Source organism: Electrona antarctica, assembly GCF_951216825.1.
Source record: "Electrona antarctica genome assembly, chromosome: 20".
Classification (NCBI taxonomy): domain Eukaryota; kingdom Metazoa; phylum Chordata; class Actinopteri; order Myctophiformes; family Myctophidae; genus Electrona; species Electrona antarctica.
The window spans coordinates 41,069,022-41,094,031 of NC_136801.1; the positions used below are offsets into that span (position 1 = coordinate 41,069,022).

The 25,010-nt window shown below is 44.1% G+C and overlaps 1 protein-coding gene across 1 annotated transcript in view; it reads left to right on the forward strand.

Annotated features, from left to right (window-relative positions):
- Positions 1-25,010, forward strand: part of LOC306913334 (catenin delta-2-like) — a gene marked incomplete at its 3' end in the record, with an annotated part of 786,501 nt that overhangs the window by 708,172 nt on the left and 53,319 nt on the right. The window contains exons 20-21 of the mRNA XM_079489921.1: positions 12,066-12,315; positions 23,246-23,330. Of these exons, the coding sequence (XP_079346047.1) occupies positions 12,066-12,315; positions 23,246-23,330 (335 nt within the window). The remainder of the gene's footprint in view (positions 1-12,065; positions 12,316-23,245; positions 23,331-25,010) is intronic.

Below are 25,010 nucleotides of genomic sequence, written 5' to 3' on the forward strand. Positions count from 1 at the left end.
TGCTTCATGGAACAAAATATTTTCAAATGAGGGTCGGTGGCCAATTAAATATAATTTCCGGCGTTCTTGACATGAAATATTGAGCACCACTGTTATTTTTTCAGAAAACCGTCGGGATTTAGAAGACATTTGGTATAGAATCGTCCTCAGGTCAAAAAGGGTTAACTCCCTTGCTATCCGGATGTGAACGCTCACATCTTTCTTTTGACATGCATGCGTGTGGAAAACTCTGAGTCTAAAGTCACGCAGCTGTTCGAACAACGGAGCGGAAACAGCTGAGATGTGTCAGTCACATGGCAATTAGGGCATGGGGTCTTCATAGACATGTTTGACAGCACTGTCCTCAGTGTTGTGTTCAAATCAGGTTAAATCATTTAGGCCTGACGTTGAAATAAAAAAAAACGTCTTCTATTCTAAATTCTGAAATACCCATTTTTATTATTATTATTATTTTTGTATCCTTTATTTACCCAGGGAAGTAGCTGAGCACAGGTGCTCATTTTCAGCAACGCCCTGCACATAGAAACACACAGACACACACACACACATTAAAACCTGGGAGCTGACCAGTACAACCACAGTCTTATACTGTTGGCCACTAAGCAGCTCCAGGGGGAGCAGTTGTGGGTTCAGTGCCTTGCTCAAGGGCACTTCAGCGGTGTTTGGTGAGTGATGACAATCACTTCCCCACCCAGATTTTTCCTGCCCGTCCGGGCAATCGAACCGGCAACCTTTCGGCAACAAGGGCGCTCCTCTAACACTTAGGCCACCGCTGCCCCCATGTTTCTATGTCAGTATGTTTCAAAAATAGCAGACCTACAAGTTCATAGCGCGCCACTCGGTGGCGCGCTATGAGCTTGTAGATCTGCTATTTTTCAACAGCTATAAAGCATATAATAATATTAAAACACCAAAAGGGGTTCCCGCCCAGAATGGGTTAAATCATTGTTTCTGTTCTGTTACTATGTCATTGGTCCAAAATTACCGGACGGCAAAATGACTATAACCAATCAGGAAGAGGACCAATGACAAAGCTTCTGGGAAAACCTTTGAAGGCAGAATATACGGCCCCTAGAGGTGTCACAGAGACTAAATTATTTCGGAGAGCGTTTAACCCATTGTTGGCTGTCTGAATAATAAAAAGAATGTGTGAACTGTGTGGTGCCAACTATACTTTTATTGGTATAGTTACTGTACTGTACTGTACTGTACTGTACTGTACTGTACTGTACTGTACTGCACTGTACTGTACTGTACTGTACAGGGTTACCGTGTGGGGGTCCCGGGGGGGGTTCCCAGAACATCTAGACACACAGGAACGCGCCCAGGGTGCTGGCCCGGTTCCGGCGAGCCGCCCCGTGTCCGAAATCGTCGAGAAATGACAGAGTTACCGTGTGGGGGTCCCTCTACTGTACTGTACTATACTGTCACACCCGAAATCGCTTTGTCACCTGTTGGTATACTCTAAACAGACAGACAGACATAGGGATAGACAGACAGATACACATTGCTGTTCCTTGGAGTGGCTGCATCACTCAGACATCCCACGTGTGTGAGTGTGAGTGCTCTTATCATCGTACATCATCATGACGCAAAATAGACACTATGCCTATTTGCACAAATAACGCTATAACGTAACATTCTCCATTCATTGTCAACGGGAGTTTAATGTTTAAGTAGGAAATCTACACTGTAATCGCCCCTCAAAAAAATAAAAATTAATGTCATTAAAAGTTTCATATACCGTATTGTGCCGAATATAAGACCACTCTGATTATAATACGACCTATTTCCATTGGAAAAAAACAAGTCTTATATTCAGGCCAATAGGGTAATATAGCTCTACAGTATATCCTGACACATTGCTATATAGGCTCTATAACAATGAGTAAAAACCTGAAAATGTATTTTGTGTTTATTATAGAGATGGGGAGACTCCTGTTACTGAGCAAACACTCTATATATATGATTACTACCACCAGGATACAGGCCTAGTGTTTTTTTTAACAAACGAAAACCATCTGGTGCGGAGTGGAGGAACACGAGCTATGGGAATCACACACACACACACTTGCTTGCTTAAGGTTGTCCATCGTATCCGATGATGACATTCCATCTCTATTTCTTCTTGTGAGTGCTCATGTGTCTATATAGTCCAATCCGTGATCCACACGATCTGCCACAAACAGGGCAGGGAAGAGCACTGACTGGGGGTGTGGGTGTGGCTCTGGCTTCATGTCTCCTTTGGAGTTTCTTGGTCCGTCGATCACCTCTGTCATCCTCAAGCTTGAGCACTCTTTGTTGGAGGAGCTGCCGCCAGATGGTGCGTTGAGCTGCAGTGACCTCCAGCTGAGTCGGGTTCAGGCCGCATTTCTTCATGGAAGTCTTTAGGTGGTCTTTGTAGCGCTTTTTCGGGCCTCCTGCCAAGCGACGACCAAGATGGAGCTGGCCATAGAGCACCTTACGCGGTAGGCGTTCTTCTGGCATTCTTATGACGTGGCCTAGCCAGCGAAGTTGGTGCTGGGTGACTGTAGCCTCCACACTGCTGCAGTTGGTCTTGCAGAGTATTTCAGTGTGGGGGACTCGGTCCTTCCAGGATATACCCATGGTGCATTGTAGGCACCTGATGTGGAAGGCCTCCAGCATCCTGAGGTGACGGCTGTACAGGGTCCACGCTTCACAGGTTCGCAGGGTAGTCATAACAACAGCCAGGTAAACTGCTACCTTAGTATGGAGCTTAAGGTCCTTGTTCTGGAACACCCTTCTCCTGAGTCTGCCAAATGAGGATGATGCCTATTTGATCCGGTTTTGAATCTCTCTGTCGATGCTGCAGTCGTCAGAGAGAAAACTGCCCAAGTATTTGAAGGAGTCCACTGTTGCAAGTGGCATATTGGAGATGGTGAAGGTTGGGGGATGAGATGGGGGAGTGGATGCCCACTGGCATATTACCTCAGTCTTTGCCACGTTAACAGAGAGGCCCAGCCTGCCATAAGCACTTGCAGCGGCTGCAAGGGTAGCTTGCAGTGCCTCCGGTGTGTGTGCCACAACTGCACAGTCACACACACACACACACACACACACACACACACACACACACACACACACACACACACACACACACACACACACACACACACACACACACACACACACACAGGTGAATGACATCACCCATGTGATGATTCATAATACTACAGTAGCTATAATCACTGGGGCTTGTCTATCTATGTCACCACGCCGGTACATTTGCCTTTGAGAGGAAGTCATTAACCCATTTTGACCTGAGATCAGATTCTAAAAATGTCTTCTACATCCTGACAGTTTTCTGAAAAAGCTATGTTTCTATGTCAGTCGTTCTTCGATTTTTAAAAAATAGCAGACCTACAAGCTCATAGCGCGCCACTCGGTGGCGCGCTATGAGCTTGTAGATCTGCTATTTTTCAATAGCTAAAGCATAACATAATGCTAACACCAAGGGGTTCCCGCCCAAAATGGGTTAAAATGTGACTTTAATAGGGACGTTTGACATGAGAATACACAAGAATTGAAAGTGTGAAAAAAAATAACATTTTTCATTTCATTTCGTCATCTACCGTCAGACGGTCTTTCTCCCCAGCTGAACAGACGCCTTGTATTTTTTTTCCCCCACATTTCCCTGAGACAATTACAGTCAATTTGACTTCAATAACACTCCCCCTTCCCCATCTGTAAACAACAATCAAACGGCTTCATTGTTGAGGCTAATTGGAGCTCTCTTAATCAAATCAACCATTAAGGTCTTCTGATAAAGCCCAATCTATACAGTGCGGGGTGAGAGCCTGCCACACATGAGGGAATAGACTATGGAGGAATATATTAAGTTATTCTCACTGTCGGGCCGAAACCTCGTATCTCAGATTCTTTTCGCGTTTTATTCCGAATTACTCTCCTGTTTTGTCATACAAGAGTGTCACGGGAAAGCAGCCAGAACAGCCCGCGGGCTCCATTTTCGTCACCGCTAAACCCCTTATCCCTAAACTTCTTTGCCTTTTTTTGAGTGGTGTAAACCACTCCTACGACTGGCTTTGTTAGTTTACGTGTCTGTCTGTCTGTCTGTGCTCAAAAAATGAGCATGTTTGCTACGGTCACCCAGTTCACCTGGGTGTGATTGCATTACGTCAGACATTACGTCAGACCACAGCTGATCAGGCTATATAAGACCTTACACCACTCAGTTCACACGGGTGTGATTTTTACTATTTTGCAAAACATTTTTGAATAGTTAAAATGTCTACAAGCTCACAATGTGTCAATGTAGATTGGATAGCTATATATATATTATACTATTATAAAATGTTTTGCAAAAAAGTAAAAAAAAAGGCAAAGACGTTTAGGGATAAAGGGGTTTAGCGGTGACGAAAATGGAGCCCTAAATCTACAAGCTCACAACGCACCTGAGCTTCTGCTACATCTGCTATCTTTTGTCCAGTGGTGTTTTCGTCGACTAAAACTACGACAAAGAATTTTCGTCGACTACCTTTTTTCACTGACGAAAACTAAATGGAAACTAAATGAAAACTAAGCTATGACGACTAAAACTAAGACTAAATATACTGACAATTTCGTCTAGAAAAACAAACTAGACTAAAATGTTAGGAAGGGACTAGTGGATAGTCATTTTACACTTGCTTGCATGCTGAAAATAGACGATCTACAAGCTCACAAGGCGTCGCAGCGTGACATGTTGTGAGCTTGTAGATCTGCTATTTTCAGCAAGTGATGGTGGCATCATTACGACGGCATTAAGGCCCGCCAAAATACATTTTGTTCGACTAAATAATAGTGTAAACTAATAATAGTGTAACTAAATGTAGATTTAGTTGACTAAAATCTTATGACATTTAGTCGACTAAAACTAGACTAACACAAACACATTCCAGGTGACTAAAACCAAATTAAAGCTATTCAAGAGACTATGACTAAAACTAAAATTTGCTGCCAAAAAGAACACTGCTTTTGTCCATTTTGAAAGTGGTTAAGTGTATCTGTGATTTCCTTTTTATATAAATGAACAAGAGCCGTGACTAGATAATAACTACATTGATCCATGCATTGTGAACACTGGTTCTGTTGTCTTTCTTTTTTTTCTACCATTTCCTGAGAAGTAACATTTTTTGACTTAGGAGGTTTCCACCACCGGACAGAAACGCTATCTATGATCTCATTTTTTTTTAAATAATTTTTATCCCACGATTTTGTAACCCATTTTTCTCCCCTGTGTCAATTATCTAATGTGATCCTGGGCTCTACACACCCTCCGCCAACCTGGGGAGAGCAACGGACTTGAACTCATGCTTCCTTCATGCATGAGTGTCCAGGGGGGAGTTTCCCCGGCCGGACGTAGCGCTTGGAAGGATCACGTTATTCCGACCAGTTCCTTTCCCCTCCATCGGGCACCCCGGCTGGCCAGGGGGAGGCAGTATAGAGACCAGGATTACTGCATGTTTTTTGTGAGAGTACCTACCCTAGGGGACACGGGGAGAACATGTGAGGGTACCTACCCTAGGGGACACGGGGAGAACATGTGAGGGTACCTACCCTAGGGGACACAGGGAGAACATGTGAGGGTACCTACCCTAGGGGACACGGGGAGAACATGTGAGGGTACCTACCCTAGGGGACACGGCGAGAACATGTGAGGGTACCTACCCTAGGGGACACGGGGAGAACATGTGAGGGTACCTACCCTAGGGGACACGGGGAGAACATGTGAGGGTACCTACCCTAGGGGACACGGGGAGAACATGTGAGGGTACCTACCCTAGGGGACACGGGGAGAACATGTGAGGGTACCTACCCTAGGGGACACGGGGAGAACATGTGAGGGTACCTACCCTAGGGGACACGGGGAGAACATGTGAGGGTACCTACCCTAGGGGACACGGGGAGAACATGTGAGGGTACCTACCCTAGGGGACACGGGGAGAACATGCAAACTCCACACATAAAGGCCCTTTCGCCAACCCCGCCTCGGGCTATCTATCGTCTCTGTCGAATGGAAAACTCACCGTCCAAAACTGTTAGGCTATACTTTTCAGGATTCAAATTATAAAACGTCAAAATTAGCAGATCTACTAGCACCATGTTTCAAGCCTGTTGGTCTCCTATATACTTTTGATGCTTTTGTGCGACGCTGTAGTATGATCAAGTAGGGTGTCAATAGGGCCTTTCTGTGTGGAGTTTGCATGTTCTCCCCGTGTCCCCTATAGGTATACCCTCACAAAAAACATGCAGTATAATCCTGGTCTCTATACTGCCTCCCCCTGGTCAGCCGGGGTCGCCTGGTGGAGGGGAAAGGAACCGGTTGGAATAACGTGTTCCTTCCGCGGGCTATACGTCCAGCCGGGGAAACTCCCCCCTTCTCATGTGAAAAGAAGCGGCTTGGACCCCTCATGCATAGAAGGAAGCATGAGGTCTGGTCCGTTGCTCTCCCCAGGTTGGCAGAGGGAGTGAATAGCGCCCAGGATTGCATTAGAGAATTGGCACTGGGTGAAAGAAAAGGGTTGCAAAAACCGTGAGGATAAAAAAAATGGAAGAAAAAAGTAGGGTGTATTTTCTTTTTTTCTTATTTTTTTAATGAAAAATCACAAAAGGTTTGAATATGGAGAGCTGAAGGTTTCTGCCCGACAGCAGCATTATTAGTCATCCTCCATGGCGGTGGAAGCACTGAGCGACAGCATGGGGGTTTATTAAACTATGTGCTGTGCTCAGCAGTCAGCACACGGCTTGTGTTTTCCTCCTTAAGGATGTTATTTCCAAGTATAGCTTCCTATAACTCCTCTGACTGGGAAATGTCTCAATATAAGCAGACGCGCGAGGCCTTATAGTGGGGCTGCTGTCAGCGGTATAGTGGAGGAAAAAGTTTCTGTGTTTGTTTGTTTATTTATTTAGCCCGGTTCTACAAATGTTGTGCAATTCCTTACAGCTTTCAGGGAAAAAAAATAAAAAAAAATGTATTGCTATATCAGTGCTACTCAAACTTTTTCATGTCAATGACCCCCACAATTATTGTATTATTATATAATTCTGTATTTGGTCACCGACCCCCCTCATATGAAAATGTTGTTCCAGGGACCCCCAGAAGCAAAGTTTTGAGTTAAAATGCTTACAAAATAAAAAATAAATTATAAAATAAAATTCTAAACGTTGTTTGAGTAAAAGTACCAAAATAATATAGGCATCCTGAGTGGAGGGCTGTGGACAGTTCAGAAACCCGCCTACCTGTAGACATCATGGGTACGGTTTGGTAATTTGACACGGAAAATGTAACGGTTTTGGACGTACAACGATTGCACCCGGCAGCAACTGTTGTATGTACTGATGTATGCAGTGGTGGAAATAGTACTCAAATGTTATGTATCTGTTACTCAAAATAGTAAAATTATCAATACTGCAATGTAGAACTACACTGTTCCAAGTAAAAGTCTGGCATTCAAAATGTGCTTAACCCATTTTGACCTGAGATCAGATTCTAAAAATGTCTTCTACATCCTGACAGTTTTCTGAAAAAGCTATGTTTCTATGTCAGTCGTTCTTCGATTTTTCAAAAATAGCAGACCTACAAGCTCGTAGCGCGCCACTCGGTGGCGCGCTATGAGCTTGTAGATCTGCTATTTTTCAATAGCTAAAGCATAACATAATGCTAACACCAAAAGGGGTTCCCGCCCAAAATGTGCTTAAAGTAGCAAAAGTATTCACTATTCACTATGCAGAATGTCTAATTTCAAGTTTTCAAATGTATACACATGGCCGAAATGTATATAGGGCTGAAGTGTTTTGCAATAATAAGCAAAGTATATAGTAACTGTAAAGTTTTAAAATAAATGTAGTGGGGTAAAAGTACAAAATTTGACATGTAGTGGAGTAGAAGTATTGGAAGTATTGGAAATTGGAAATACTCAAGTAAAGTAAAACTCAAAATTGTACTTAAGTACAGCACTTAAGTAAACTTAGTTACTTTCCACCTCTGCGCACAGGGGACTCATCCGTGAGGCCACATCATTATGAAATGGCTTATTCTTTTCTCCAGCCATTTCATACTATAGTACTCCACAGTCTGTTGCAGTCCCATTGGGATTCATACATGCCATTCATTTTCTCCAGAGAGAATTATTGTATTATCAGCCATACTGTCGTAACAATTTAATGTCACGCACTGCTGCCTTTTTCAGATTTTTAGCTGCGTTTTTTTTTTATGGACAAAAACGTATCCAGTTGTTAAACAATAGCTTAGTCACATGTCTGTATGCAATGAAGCTACTGTATCATTTTTTTTTTATGAACCCATTTTGACCTGAGATCAGATTCTAAAAATGTCTTCTACATCCTGACAGTTTTCTGAAAAAGCTATGTTTCTATGTCAGTCGTTCTTCGATTTTTCAAAAATAGCAGACCTACAAGCTTGTAGCGTGCCACTCGGTGGCGCGCTATGAGCTTGTAGGTCTGCTATTTTTCAATAGCTAAAGCATAACATAATGCTAACACCAAAAGGGGTTCCCGGTTCCCGCCCAAAATGGGTTAAAGTTTTAATTTGCAATTTATTATGGAGAAACGAGAAATACATCACTGATTCACTACCCACAATGCTAACGTGTAGCATGTAGGAGTTTGTGTAGGAGTTCCAGCTACTATGGTAATCTAGTCTAGTTAGTTGCTGCGAGAGTGAGGTCTAGCCAACACCAACTCGGGATTCCTGGATCGCTGCCCTCCACAATTTCCTATCCAACATCAGGTTCTTGAGCTCTGCAGTGTTGTCAGCCAAGCTGTCGCGCCGCAGCACGTCTACATAGGTGGTACACGCTTCTTTCCCCTCCTGGCTTTGCCCTGGGTTGGCTCCCATAGGGTCAATTTACTTACCTCAAGTTCTGGGTGCCTGACGCAGTGCCCTGCCAGCCTCATCCTTCTCTCTCTGACTTTGTCCGTGACCCGTGGTAGGTCCCCATAGAGGTCCACATTGCTGATGCGGTCCGTCCATGTGACACCTATAGTGCCATTCGTATAGCATTCTTGTGTAGACTCCATCCAGGGCTTTTTCCTGTTGTATTGTAAGGCCTCACTCAGACCTTTACTGCATTGCTGTATGCTTGTTGGATGAATGTTGTGTAGTGTCATGGCCGCCCCAATGCATTTCCAATGGAAGTCACATGGTTTGTAGTCCACATTTTGGACTACAAGCTGTTGTATGGCTTTCGGCTGTGTTTCGACTGCGCCCCTCCCCCTCATACAACACAAATGGTGTGTCAAACCATGTGACTCCCATTGTAAATGCATTGGGGCGGCCATGACACTACACAACATTCATCCAACAAGCATACAGCAATGCAGTAAAGGTCTGAGTGAGGCCTAAGGGTCCATGTCTCGGCTCCATACAGCAGTACTGACTCCACAGTAGCTATATGAACAGCTGCCTCTCAAGGTCTAATCTAGTCTACTATATGGACAAAGCTTAACAATAGTTTTGGGTTGGTATTTTGGGGTCCTTAACGGTATATGTAAAGTAAAAGTTTATAGGGAACCTTTGTCATTACAGCCCGTCAGTCAGTTTTAAATCCAGTCAGCAAATCCCAGCGAATTAACAAACAAAACAAAGTCAATCATTTCACCAGTCAGTCAATCAGTCTGTTAAGACTGTTATTCAGTGAAATAATATAGATTAATAAGCATAATAAATAATAGGACTGAAGGATACAGCTTAAATGTGTCCTTGCAGCCAAATGAGAGAAGAGTGTCCGCTCAACCTCTATGCAGCAGGCTGGCAGCCAGAGATAACACTGGGCCGATTAACTCGCACTGCGTCCTAATGCACAGCACTGTAAGAGGCAGAAACCTTGTATCTCCATAATCTTTCAATTATTATTGTTATTTATTTTTCGTGAATGAATCCCTTATACCAGTGGTTCCCAAACTTTTTCGTGTCAAGGACCCCCAAATGAACATTTATTAGGCCACGGACCCCCATTTGAAAACATATGCCAGTGACCTCGATAAGGGAGGATTTTTACGGCTCTATAGCAGTGATTCCGAAACATATTAATTTCATGGACCCCCCAGTTTCACACGCAATATGCTACAGACCCCCGATTTAATGGCATTTCTATCTCTGGCACCCCAATTTATAATGTAAAACCACTGTTAAGTTAACAGTGGTTAACCGGTCCACGGCTAACGGGTCCATTTGGTTCCATTTGTAACTATCTCTAATTGAGCTAGGTACCCCCTGGAACTCCCTCAAGTACCCCCAGGGGTCCCCGGACCCCACTTTGGGAACCACTGGCTTATACTTCATCGTGCTATATACAGTGTTATGGACAAGTATAGCAAAAGTATCCGATCAACAAGCTCACAAGGTGTTGCGATGTAGACTGGAACTCACCTATATGCTTTCTATGGCATGGGTTCCCAAAGTGGGGTCTGGGGACCCCTGGGGGTACTTGAGGGAGTTCCAGGGGGTACCTAGCTCAATTAGAGATATAGTTAGGAACCAAATGGAACCCTTATGGGTCTGTAACTCATTTGGTTCCATTTGTACACTCTCAGGGTTAAATTAACAGTGGTTTTTCAATATAAATTGGGGTGCCAGAGATAGAAATGCCATTAAATCGGGGGTCCGTAGCATAATGCGTGTGAAACTGGGGGGATACCATGAAATTAATGTTTCGGAATCACTGCTAGAGCTGTAAAAATCCTCCCTTCAAGCCTGTTTTCTCGCAACTCGCTGTTTTCTGCAAGACATTACTCTATAAGCCATATCTCCAAAACTGGTGGGTCAAACTGAACAACCAATATGTCAATTTGAAGCTATGATTCCCTGCTTTCACATGACATGCAACGAAAATTCAAAAAAATCCAATGGCAGACCAATGGAAATGATTAGCGAGAGCTTTGTGATCCATTGTGAACACAGTAGTATCTCTGCTGTCCGGAAGAAACAACCTAGCTCCAAATTGTTTATTTTTCAGGAAATGAAAAAAATATTTTTTTTTCCAGAAAATGAAGAAAACCTTACATTTTAAAACAAAGTAATACTGCCTCATCAAAGTTGGTGCTGTGACTTGTCAATTACTTCCATGAGAGGGGGAGAGGTGGTGGAGTTAGCTGCTACTTTTCATTGGTGCAATATTGTTTCATCCAACACACAGATATAAAGGGTGTTGTTCAATTGCACTGATAAAGGAAACAAATCAAAAACCTAAAAAATGGAGTTAGGTGGTTTTCTCCCGACAGCAACGATATATATTTTTGAATCTCTTTCCCACGCAGCATTCCCATGTGCTTTATTAAAATATGTCAGTTCTTATTGTATAGCCAGTGCTATACAATACAAGTGTACATTGTGCAGTGCACACACGCACACACGCACACACGTCCCGTGTGCGCGTGCACATTTGTGCGCATCTGCACACGCGTTGGTGTGTGTATACTGTGTATGCGTATACGTCATGGGGGCTGATCATGCGCTCTATTCCCCCCGATGACTGAGCTATAGGAATAGCATTATTTGAGAGGATCTTCTGTTCATTAGATGACTCGCTGTGGATCTACTGTTCATTAGATGACTCGCTGTGGATCTACTGTTCATTAGATGACTCGCTGTGGATCTACTGTTCATTAGATGACTCGCTGTGGGAGATCAAACTCCCAGTTTCTTCAGATAATGAAGAAAGGGAGGGCGCCCTCTACTCTAGATATATTATTATAACCCTATGATCACAAATGGAGCTCATAGCTGAAGTTCAGGAGCAGGACCACACCTCCAATCCAGCCACCTCCACCCCCTAATTCTCATCGCTCTCTAACCTCTCCTTTTTTACAGGCCCCTAAGGGGGGGGTTCGTCGTGCCCGAGAGCCACGGCGGAACCCCGAAGCCTCCCCATTCACCTCGGCTTATACATTTGGTGGTGTGGTCCTTGATCGATATGAATCGGACATTAAACGAGATTGACGAAGAATGAAGATTTTGAGAATGATCGTGCATTGTCTCTGCTTTTTCTTACCCCCCCCCCCCCCCCCCCCATCTCCCCACCCAGGTAAATACGCCATGAGGGACTTGATCCACCGGTTGCCGGGCGGATCTGGCGGCTCCAGCGGCGCTAACGGCGGCGGCAACACGTCCCCTCCCCCTCCCCCACCGGTCAAGGCCATGTCCGACGACACGGTGACGGCCGTGTGCTGCGCGCTGCACGAGGTCATCACCAAGAACATGGAGAACGCCAAGGCGCTGCGCGACGCCAACGGCATCGGGAAGCTCATCGCCATTGCCCGCAGCAAGGGAGACAAGTGAGTGTAATAATAGCACATCCATCCATCCATCCATCCATCCATCCATCCATCTATCTTCAACCGCTTATCCGTGGTCGGGTCGCGAGGGCAACAGTTCCACCAGAGAGCTCCAGACTTCCCTCTCCAGAGCAGCATTAGTAACTCTTCCTCCTGGGGCTTCCCGAGGTGTTCCAAGAAGTCCAGTGAGTCGATGTAATCCCTCCAACTGCGCCTTGGTCTTCCCCGGGGTCTACTCTCCTCCCAGTGGGACGTGCCTCCCGGACCTCCCTATAGGGAGACTCTCGAGAGGCATCCCGTCAAGCAGTGGTGGAAAAAGTGCTCAATTGTTTTACTTAAGTAAAAAGTATCAATACTGCCATGTAGAACTACTCCGTTGCAAGTGAAAGTCCCCAATTCAAAATGTACTTAAGTACAAAAGTATTGGCACCAAAATGTACTTGCAAAGCACCAAAAGAAGAAAGTATACAGACGATTGAAAGAAACAGATAGAGAGGGTGTGTGTGGGCACGACAGATCAAGATGCGCCATCCTGTGTTATTGACAACACCAGCTAGCACCCCGGTGCTAACGTGAGTAGCATTAGGACTTGATCAATCAAAAACCAATATAAAACACCAATTGCCGTTGATCTATGGCAATGGCGTGGAGTGTAGGATTTATTGATTGGTGGATATCTACGCCAATGGCGCGATATCTGTTTAAAAAAAGGTGTGATAAGGCGGCATCGGCACCGAGGTACAAACGAAAAAAGGAGTGAAAAGGCTAACTCGGCGCCCGGTGAGTTAAGTATATCCTACAGCATACGTAAATGTACTTATACTTTCCACCACTGCCATCAAGTTTATTTTTTGTGTTTATTATTGAATATGTTGATTGAGCTAGACTCTGGGATGTGGATATTATAGCGAGGCGACAAGAGATTGAACAAACAAGTGAAAGGTTATGTCCCAGATGCCAAAAGTTTGTGTGACCTCTTCCCATAAGCAATGTTTCGCCTCCAAACTCCAATTGTGTTAGAATAGAAATAGAGCAGGAACGCGTGCGTGCGTGCGTGCGTGCGTGCGTGCGTGCGTGCGTGCGTGCGTGCGTGCGTGCGTGCGTGCGTGCGACAGCCACACATGTTGGCCGGAGGCATGCTGGCTGGAGTGTGACACTTCATGGATTTATTCACAGCCTCAGGCTGCAGGCCATTAGTCACCCATTTCTGTATTATAGAACATTATATACTGGAGAGGAGAGGAGAGGAGAGGAGAGGAGAGGAGAGGAGAGGAGAGGAGAGGAGAGGAGAGGAGAGGAGAGGAGAGGAGAGGAGAGGAGAGGAGAGGAGAGAGGAGGAGGAAAGGAGGCATTATTATCCCAATTTCCAATTGGTATCACCTTGGCAGACTAAAAAAAAATCAATGAGCCAAAATGAAAATATTGTAGTATAGTATATCATTGCTGTCAGACAGAAACCGTCCCATCTCCATATTTCCGTGTAGCCTTTTCGTATAAAAAAATCACACCCGGGTGAACTGAGTGGTGTAAGGTCTTATATAGCCTGTCTGACGTAATTAAATCATGTCTGACGTAATGAAATCACACCCGGATGAACAGGGTGAACATAGCAACCATGCTCATTTTTTCTGCACAGACTAACAAAGCCAGTTGTAGGAGTGATTTACACCACTCAAAAATGACACGTTTTGAGCCTGCAGATTTGCTACTTTTTCTATTTATTTTTTTGAATCCTGACAAGTAACAGTTTTGGACGTGAGGTTTCCACCCAGACAGAGACGGTTATGCCTGTGTGTATAGATGTCCATTTGGGCTGATAACATATTATAGCGCAATACATTTGGGCACAGCATGGGTATCTCCATTAACCCATTCAGGCCTGACCTGAATGGTCTAAATCCTTCAGTTTTCTGAAATAAATATTTTCACGATTTTTCAAAAATAGCAGACCTACAAGCTGCATTGAAAAAAAAACGGCAGGTTACAACACTTTTTTTGTTGTTTTTCTTCTTTGTAATTATTTGTTTGGTCCAAAATATTGTTTGTGTTGTCATGAGTTGTCACGACTCGAGTTGGCTTTGTCCGCGGCGTAACCGTCTTTAAATAAATACTTTAAGAAATGTCTATGGGAAAAATGCATTGGGTTTCATTTCCTGGTCCATGGTAGGGGGCGGGACTGCGACGCTCTATAGTGATCTCTTTAAAAGTTTAACACAATGAGTGCCACCTGGTGGACGGAAGCGGTGGCGCTTGGGTGCCACATGATGAGTAACAATTCACCCTTTGTCAGTTCAAAATGGTCTTCAAATAATTTCCAATTTCAACAAAGCTTACATTCTGTACTTTGATATTATGGAAAAAATCAGACCTGTGTGAAGTGAGTGGTGCAACTCCGTGTGGGGGGTCCCCGGAAAACATCCAGACCTCCAGGAACGTGCCCAGGGGGCCGGGCCGGTTACGGCGAGCCGCCCCATGTTCAAAACGGTTGAGAAATGACAGTTGTGGGGGTCACTGTACTGTACTGTACTGTACTGTACTGTACTGTACTGTACTGTACTGTACTGTCACTGCGTGAAAAGAGGAGTTAACAGGCAATTATGGGCACTGTATTTTGCCTGTAAACCTCAAGTTTAGCAGCATATACAGTTAATATACGGTAATATACAGGTGTGATGGTACAATTCGGGAGTTTACCGGAGTTTGTTGGAAAGTTTAACAGAAGTTTCCTGTAATATACACAACCGTATTCCATGCTTTTTGCACAGTGTCTACTGTACTGTACTGTACTGTACTGTACTGTACTGTACTGTACTGTACTGTACTGTACTGTACTGTACTGTACTGTCACACCCGAAATCACATAATGGCTGCTAAAAACTCAGCTTCCCATCATGCACCTGTGCAGTGTGAAGCTCAACAGTGCCACTTTGTCACCTGTTGGTACTCTAAACAGACACACATGCACGCATTGCTGTTCAATGGAGTGGTTGCACCACTCAAACATCTTAAAAATGACCAATGCCCTACTTGGGGGGCCTATAAAGCAATGTACCCAGCCACATAATTATGTATGAAGACATGGGCGGTTTACACACACATGGATGTGGGGATGGATGGTACTGTAGATCAAGTGAGCAGGGGGTTCCTACCAAGGGGCCAGTGAGGCTTTCCAACGTTGAAGCACTGGGCCCTAGTGGAAAGAGGAGGGACTGCAGGCGGACCCGTGGAAGTATGATTGGGAAACCCTGTGCAGCTGCACTTCCACATTTTGGGCACCAAATTTTGGTGCCCAAATCGAAAAAAGGGCGGAAGTAGAAGGCTCTTCCGGGTGCTTCAAAACGCCACTGAGCGACTTCCACTGACATGAATAGCGGGGGGGGGGGGGGGGCGGAGCTTCGCGCCAGATCAGTCTCTAACCTTCTTTATACTCTATGGGTCCTATACCTAGCTGCCATGGCAACTGGCATGTCAGGGGGGGCGTAGTTGTCATAACACTGTGCCTTCATGAGCTGGAGGTCATACATTATTAGCCCATTTAGACCCGGGAACGATTCTAAATGATTCTAAATCATGACAGTTTTCTCATTCTATGTCAGTTGGTTCTCAAACATTTTCATATCAAGGACCCCCGAAGATGATATGTAATTGGCTGCCGACCCCCCTCTGAAAATATGATGTTCCAGGGACCCCTCCAGAAGCGAAGATTTGAATATATATTCAAAGATTTGCGCCACATTTTCACAATTTTTCAAAAAATAGCAGATTTACAAACTCGTAGCGCCGCACTATGAGCTGGTAGATCTGCTATTTTTCAATAGCTATAGCATAACATAATGCTTAAAAACACCAAAAAGGGTTCCCGCCCAAAATGGGTTAACACGGTATGGAGAGCGTATTATGTGCAGCGAAGGGGGGGGTATGGGATGACAGCGAAAGAGGAAGAGTTAGGAATCTTTCACCATTGTGAGGAGCGACATCAGAGTCGGCGTGTAGGGACTAGGGAGTGGAGTCACCGAGAGGACCTGAGGAGAGCAGAGGGAGAATCCTATAGGGATGTGTCGCTGACATCCACTGATGCTGACACAGAAATGAGGGGGAGAAATAACATCATTACATAGCAGTCCACCAAGGCATTTATATATATATGCTGCAGTGTAGGCTGGAGCACAGCGGTGGGAAAAAAAGTACTAAGCTATGTTTCTATGTCAGTCGTTCTTCGATTTTTCAAAAATAGCAGACCTACAACCTCGTAGCGCGCCACTCGGTGGCACGCTATGAGCTTGTAGATCTGCTATTTTTCAATAGCTAAAGCATAACATAATGCTAACACCAAAAGGGGTTCCCGCCCAAAATGGGTTAAGTAAAAGTAGCAATACTACAAAATTATGGCATTAAGCAACTAGTCGACTAGTAAATCTACTAGTCGACCTTGTTGGTACTAGTTGATAAGAAAACATTTTTTTTGTAGGCCTCAAGATCAGGTAGATTTTAGTTATAGTAACTAATGTACACAGTTTTTAAATTTACAAATATTTATTTCCAAAAAAAGAAACTTAGTTTACTAGTTGCCTAGTAAACTAGTTGCCTAGTAAACTATAGGCAACTAGTCAACTAGTAGAAATGACTAGAAGTGAATGCCCTAGTAGAAATACTCTGGAAGTCCAGAATTGAAAATGTACTTGAGTAAAAGTACACAGGTATTGCTATCAAAATGTAGTTAAAGTACCAAAAGTAGAAACTGCATGCATGGATGCAATTTTTTTTGTTGAAAATCTACAATAAATGGTATATAGAGCCGAAGTGGGTATGTTTTGTCATAATAATCAAAATCTACAAAGTAACTATAGTATAGTGTCCAAATAATTGTAGTGGAGTAAAAGTATACATTTGAATCTGAGATGTAGTGGAGTAGAAGTAAAAGTACAGAAGATTGGAAATACAGTATAAAGTAACAGATACGTCAAAATTGTACTTAAGTACAGTGCTTGAGTAAATGTACTTATAGTTGCTTTACACCACTGCTGAAGCCCAGTGCTTATTATTTGCCTACAATCCATAGAAAAACATCCAGAACATCTGCAGCAACGTACAGAAACAGTAGCATGCTGCAGGCATAGGAATCTCAGCATCTTAACCCATTTAGGCCTGACGTCGAAATTTAAAAACGTCTTTTTTTCTGAAAAACCTCATGTTTCTATATCAGTGGTTCTCAATATTTCATGTCAAGGACCCCAAAAATTACATGTAATATGCCGCCAACCCCCATCTGAAAATATGTTCCAGGGACACCCCAGAAGCAAAGATTTGAGAGGCACATTTTCACGATTTTTCAAAAATAGCAGACCTACAAGTTCATAGCGCGGCACTCGGTGCCGCGCTATGAGCTTGTAGATCTGCTATTTTTCAATAGCTAAAGCATAACATAATGCTTAAACACCAAAAAGGGTTCCCGCCCAAAATGGGTTAAATATCTCATTGACCCGTACCTTCTTCTGAGGCCGTTTGAAGATGTCTTTAAACTACGTCTATGTCTTGACAGCACACATCAAAGGGTCATTCCAGCTTGCATGGCGCTGTTAGCCTCATTTCTGGGGGGTTCAAGTTCAAGTTCCGTCAGTCATCTGCGTCTTTCATCTTAGTGCAGCTCGGCGTTCCATCACATTCGGGCAGAAACCTCATCTCTTTTTATATAAGGAGGAAACATATTTTCGAAAAAGTGTGTGTTTTATGTGGACACGCTCACCGGTTCATTAAGTACGCCTGGTTTGGCTGGTGGGTGATGGGTGGTGATCCACCTGAACTGAACCCACAGCTGTCAAAGTCGAGTCAAAGTTGCACGATTAGTCACACGCGTTACCGCAGTGAAATTTGTTCTCCGCATGCGGACGCAATGCGGCTGTATGAGGCCCCTAGAGGCAGGATCAACGCGAGACTGATGACATATTGAAGTTGTGCCACAGCGCAAATGTAAACACAAGCTAACAAGACTACAACTCAAAATTATTATGGAGATATCAAATGTTTGTCGTCCCGCTGCTTCCGGGTTCATCGTTTCTGCTTGAGAGATCCCAGATGCAGGCAGGAGGAGGGAACTGGTGAACTCAATACTGCCGCAATCTGGCGAAGTCAGGTTAGTGATGGGTGGTGATCCACCAGAACTCCAGGTTCCAGACTCCCAGGAACGCGCCCAGGGGGCCGGTTCGGTTCCGAAACGGTTGAGAAATGACAGAGTTAAACAATCATGCTGTTTTCGTGCTCATACATACCCACCCAGACAGCCAGCCAGCCAGCTACCCACACACATACGGCCGTAAGGGAGTTAGTAAGAGAAATCTATGAAAATCTGGGAACTAAATCGTTACCAAGAAATGTCTTCACCAATGTGTTTCTAAAGGTGTCTAATAGCATGTACTAAAAGTTTGAAATTCAACTCCCGTGGGAAATTGAGTTATTAGCATAATATGTGACCATACCCATAACATCCTATATAAGGCAAAAAAGTCCAAATTTCATCATTATTTAAGTAGCATGTGACATATGAAACTAGGGGGTTTTCATGATTCTGAATCCATTCCAAGCATTAGTTTTGCACAAAAAACACTCCTTGGGAGGAAAACGGCCTCACAAACGTGATGAGGTCAGCACATTTGGTCAAGTGGATATGGCCTAATTTAGCCCAAGGAGTGTTTTTTGTGCAAAACTAATGCTTGGCATGGATTCAGAATCATGAAAACCCCCCTAGTTTCATATGCTACTTAAAGAATGATGACATTTGGACTTTTTTGCCTTATATAGGATGTTAAGGGTATGGTCACATATTATGCTAATAACTCAATTTCCCACAGGAGTTGAATTTCAAACTTTTAGCATATGTTATTAGACACCTTTAGAAACACGTGAAGACATTTCTTGGTAACGATTTAGTTCCCAGATTGGTCAAATACCTGATAAAATGCCCTTACTAAGTGGCTTGCACCACTCAAAAACTGGAAAATAACCAACAATTGTGGCACTCCATCTTTAAACCCTGAAGGGAGTTCCACCGCGCCTCAAGCCTGTGGTGGGCTAATCTGGTGCATCTCAGAGGCAGGACAGGTGGCAAGAGGAAGGAAGGCACTGGAGCAACTCAGACAGTTTAACCCATTTTGACCTGAGATCAGATTCTAAAAATGTCTTCTACATCCTGACAGTTTTCTGAAAAAGCTATGTTTCTATGTCAGTGGTTCTTCGATTTTTCAAAAATAGCAGACCTACAAGCTCGTAGCGCGCCACTCGGTGGCGCGCTATGAGCTTGTAGATCTGCTATTTTTCAATAGCTAAAGCATAACATAATGCTAACACCGAAAGGGGTTCCCACCCAAAATGGGGTAAGCCTTTTTGTATTTCTTTTATAATAAAAATTGACAACGTTTCGATGTATCGGTCACATCTTCGTCAGGTCACGATGACCTGTCCTGCCTTCATCAGGTCACGATGACCTGACGAAGATGTGACCGATACATCAAAACGTTGTCAATTTTTACTTAAAAAAATAAAAATAAAATAAGTCTTAAACTGTCTGAGTTGCTCCAGTGCCTTCCTTCCTTCCTGATGATTAAAGCCCCATTGTGAGGAATGACGAAACAAAGCCTACGCATTGTACGCAATTTGCCCTTCATATACAGCTCATTCCGAGTACGTTTGGTTAACATAAAATCATGAGTGCAATCTATACCGGAGTGGCCACCAGTGTTCTGGAGCCGTGCTGGGCTTCACCAATAAGGCATACTGGCCATAAAAGGCTAAATTGCATTGTAGTTCTTACTTCTCCTTTCGCCAACAAATCCCAAAATAATGTGAATTCTTCCACAACCTCACTAAAGCATAACCTCTCAGTCTTCTCTCAGTCTCCGCCATGTTGCGGTCAAATGGATGTAACGGTATGGAAGGAGAAGGGCCTTGTCTTTAGCAACTTGTATAGACCTACTGATGGACTGTTCAGATCATATGCGACTGTGGCTCAAGAGGTAGAGCAGGTTGTCCAATGATCCATGGGTCGGCGGTTCGAATCCCGGCTCCTCCTGTCTACATGTCGAAGTGTCCTTGGGCAAAACACTGAACCCCAAATTGCTCCCGATGTGCTGGTTGGTACCTTGCATGGCTTCCGCCGCAATCGGTGTATGAATGTGTGTGTGAATGGGTGAATGTAATGCACAATCTATGTAAAGCGCCTTGGATAAAGGCGCTATATAAATGCACCATTTAGGCTACCATTTATATATCATTGCCTACATATGATTTACAAAATCTTAGCTTTTTCAGACGTCTTTCGATTACTCGACTTTGCAATACTCATTTTGTATTCTTCCCTAGCTTACTTGAAGAAAACTATATTAGAATCTATAATGTCACCCTCAGACTCCCTGAATAACATCTCCTCCATTTATAATGCTCTTATCTCTTCTAAATTAACCACACTCTCTGGGGTTGAGGTATACATGGGAGAGGGAACTTCTTTGGGATGGGGTTACGTGAGGATTTGGTGGAGTGAAGAGCTACCTAGGATAAACTTGAAGAAAACTTGAACTTAAAGAAAAAAAAAAAACACACATGCACTCACACAGCAATTTACGAGCTGCGTTCGCTTCCTGCGTTCGCACGTCTTACTTGTCCAATTTAAAGTGGTCCATAGGACACACTACACTTAGGCCAAGTTGAGCCGAATGTTTCCAGACACTAACGACTCCTGTACCAGCTGGTGTCTTCACTCGCCTGCAGACCATACACATACTTTCTACTCCTGTTTCCTTTTTGGAAACGTTTTTATACTCTCTCCGCAGTTTTTGGCTTTCCCGTGCCTCCGTGTCCCCTAGTCGCTATTTTCGGTGTGTCTCCTGTGGTGGGCAGATTCAGTATAGGTGCCAGCCGGCAGATTCAGTTGCATTCGCCTCCCTCATATAAGCGAGGCGCCGCATTTTGCTTCACTCACTGGGAAAAGTCCTATAGCCTCCACTGCCACGGCATCCTGGCTAAAAGACCTGTCATATCTTTATCCACCTAGAAAAATAGAAATTCTTATAGAGGCTCATTGAATAATTTCTCTAGAACTTGGGACCCTTTCCTTTATGTTAATTATCCCATTTTGGGAGGGAACCCATTTTGGTGTTAGCATTATGTTATGCTTTAGCTATTGAAAAATAGCAGATCTACAAGCTCATAGCGCGCCACTGAGTGGCGCGCTACGAGCTTGTAGGTCTGCTATTTTTGAAAAACCGAAGAACGACTGACATAGAAACATAGCTTTTTCAGAAAACTGTCAGGATGTAGAAGACATTTTTAGAATCTGATCTCAGGTCAAAATGGGTTAATTATTGAACTAATAATTCATCAAATGGTGGTTCGTGGCTAAAATGCAGAATAAATAGTGGGCCCTGCATGGTTTTCAAAATGTTTGAAAACCACTGTTATACAACAAATCCCAGGGTATAAAGTATTCTGTGTTTGTTTCCAGAGGACACGCGCCTCGTGTCCTTTGAAAAGTTCAAGTTTGTAACGTCGGGTAAAAAACGGAGGGCGGCCCGGCCATGATTGCAGCCTCCTCCTCCTCTGCCCGGCTGTATAAATGCAGCCACTCCAGCGGGACTCATTTTTCAGCTAAGTGGCTGGGTGGTGGAGGAGGAGGAGGAGGAGGAGGAGGCCATTAGGCAAGGCAGGAAGAGAGGGTGATTTTAACCCATTTTGTCCTGAGATCCGATTCTAAAAATGTCTTCTACATCCTGACAGTTTTCTGAAAAAGCTATGTTTCTATGTCAGCCGTTCTTCGATTTTTCAAAAAATAGCAGACCTACAAGCTCGTAGCGCGCCACTCGGTGGCGCGCTATGAGCTTGTAGATCTGCTATTTTTCAATAGCTAAAGCATAACATAATGCTAACACCAAAATGGGTTCCCGCCCAAAATGGCTTAAAGTCATCTGGAGACGCTTGACTTTGCAGAGGGAGAGAATGATTCTTCGCTCAACGGAGCGATGGTTCCCTCTTCGAGCCGCAGGCGTCACTGGGCACTTGGCAGGTTCGGTTATAGTCCGGCAGACTGTGTACAAAAAAAACCTGCACAGAGAAATGATGTTGTCGCTGTCGAGTGGAAACCCTGTATAGGTCCAAAAGCATTTGTTTTTTTATTATTTAGCAATCATTTCCCATGCATGCAGCCACTGGAGTATAGTGTCAGAAAAGCATTTTTTTTGACAGGGATGTTTATGGGAAACCAAAACAATAGCACAGTTCATGCAGAAATAGTGTTTTTTGGAAGAGAAATTTTAGTTTCGACTCAAGTCGAAACGTCAGTCACCACTCACCTCTGAAAAAGCACACCCGTGTGAACTGGCACGACAGCGCCCCTACTGGTACTCATGAGTCACACATGAGTCACACACAAACATAGGTTAACACGAGTCACATAGGTGTCACATAGGTGAACACGGACATTGCTGTTCCTTGGAGTGGTTGCACCACTCAAAAACAATGAAGAACGTGCACAGGCCTGTTGAGTGCTCCAGTTAATTTTATTAGGGTAGTCTCTCCTGAATTGCCCATGTGGGTATTACCGGTGTGTCTCTTCTGATGCATGCAAGTTGTCCCTGTTGAGCACCGATGAGCCCTTCTACCTTCTGCTGGCTGAAGCGTGCAGGGTTTCTCTTTACCTAATATAGTGTGCCCTGGTCACAGATGTACACATACTCGCGTAAATGTAGCCCCGAAATGGTACTTAAGAACTGGGAACTTAAGTAAATGAAACCAATTGCTCTCCACCACTGAATAAGTTTCACACATGGGAGTCCAAGATAAATAAGCTAACCTCTCCCCCCCTCTCTCTCTCTCTCTCTCTCTCTCTCTCTCTCTCTCTCCCTCTCTCTCTCTCTCTCTCTCTCTCTCTCTCTCTCTCTCTCTCCAGGCACTCAGCCAAGGTGGTGAAGGCAGCCTCCCAGGTCCTCAGCAGCATGTGGCAGTACAGAGATCTGCGCTCCCTCTACAAGAAGGTAAAGCTGCATGCATGAAATCCTCACGACTCTGAGTTTCAACATTATGTAAATGAATGCCCTACATTGTCATACAAGAGGGTCATGTGAAAGTAGAGGGAAAATTGAGGACACCACAAGTGATTAGCCGGATTGGATTGGAGGAAAAAAAATGTGAGGACAGCTTAAAAGTGAGGACGCCGATTGTGATTGGCCGCTGAGAAGTCAGGTTGCCAATTGTGATCGGCCGCTGAGAAGTGAGGATGCCATTTGTGATTGGCTGGAATGTGATGATGACGTATGATGATAAGACCGCCCCTCACTTCGCACGGGTGTGATCTCTATATTATTAATTTAACTTGAAAGTTATTAACCCATTTAGGCCTGACCCTGACTTGTGCCGCATTTTCACGATTTTTCAAAAATAGCAGACCTACAAGCTCGTAGCGCGCCACTCGGTGGCGCGCTACGAGCTTGTAGGTCTGCTATTTTTCAATAGTTAAAACACCAAAAGGGGTTCCCGTACAGAATGGGTTAAGTCAACTGGCACATGGTGCATGCATGCATGTATATATTTACCCAAAGCACTTTACAATGTGCATTCCATTCACACACCGATGGCAGAAGGGAACCAATTCAAGGCACCGACCTGCTCACCGTGAGCCCTTGTGCGTTCGGTGTCTTGCTCAAGGCCCACTCCACCGTTGTAACACAATGGGAGGTCGGGATCGAACCGGGAACCTTCCGTCGATTCCCAAGCGGCCTCTCTACCTCCTGAACCACTGGAGGATGGCGTGCAGTGGTGGAAAGTAACTAAGTAGTATTTAATTAAGTACTGTACAGTAAGTACAGTAAGTACAATTTTGAGCTATTTGTACTTGAGTATTTCCACTTTCCAGTACTTTTACTTCTACTCCACTACATCTCAAATCCAATTATTGTACTTTTACTCCACTACATTAATTTGGAAACAGTTACTTTGTAGATTTGTATTACAAAACATACAGTAACCACTTCAGCTCTAAAATATACATTAAACCATTTTTTTCACCCAGTGTCAAATATCTAATGTAATCCTGGGCTCTACACTCCCTCTGCCAACAATGGGAGAGCAACGGACAGACCTCATGCTTCCTTCTATGCATGAGGAGTCCAAGCTGCTTCTTTTCACCTGACAGGGGGGAGTTTCCCCGGCCGGACGTAGCGCGCGGAAGGAACACGTTATTCCAACCAGTTCCTTTCCCCTCCATCAGGCAGTTTAAAGACCAGGACTATACTCCATGTTTTTTGTGAGGGTACATATACCCTAGGGGACACGGGGAGTACATGCAAACTCCACACAGAAACATTTTAAAGGAGAATCCCATGCTAGAAGGCTTTCTTACCTTTCTTTGTAGTCGTTACGTCCCCACCAAAGAGGTCCAGTGTGTTTTTTTGTGCAAAAACTCCTTATTGGCTATTTCCCCTACCATAAGCCCTCAATGAATTGCATTGAATTGAATGGGAATTGAATGGGGCTATGGGGTGTTGTGCTAATTCGCTTATTTCCATCGAAATAAGTAGTAAAGTGTGCCGCTTGGGATATTATTTACATTATGAAGAGAGGATATATACAAATAAATAATAATTTTGAGCGACACCCCGTAGCCCCATTCAATTCCCATTCAATGCAATTCATTTAGGGCTTATTGTAGGGGAAAT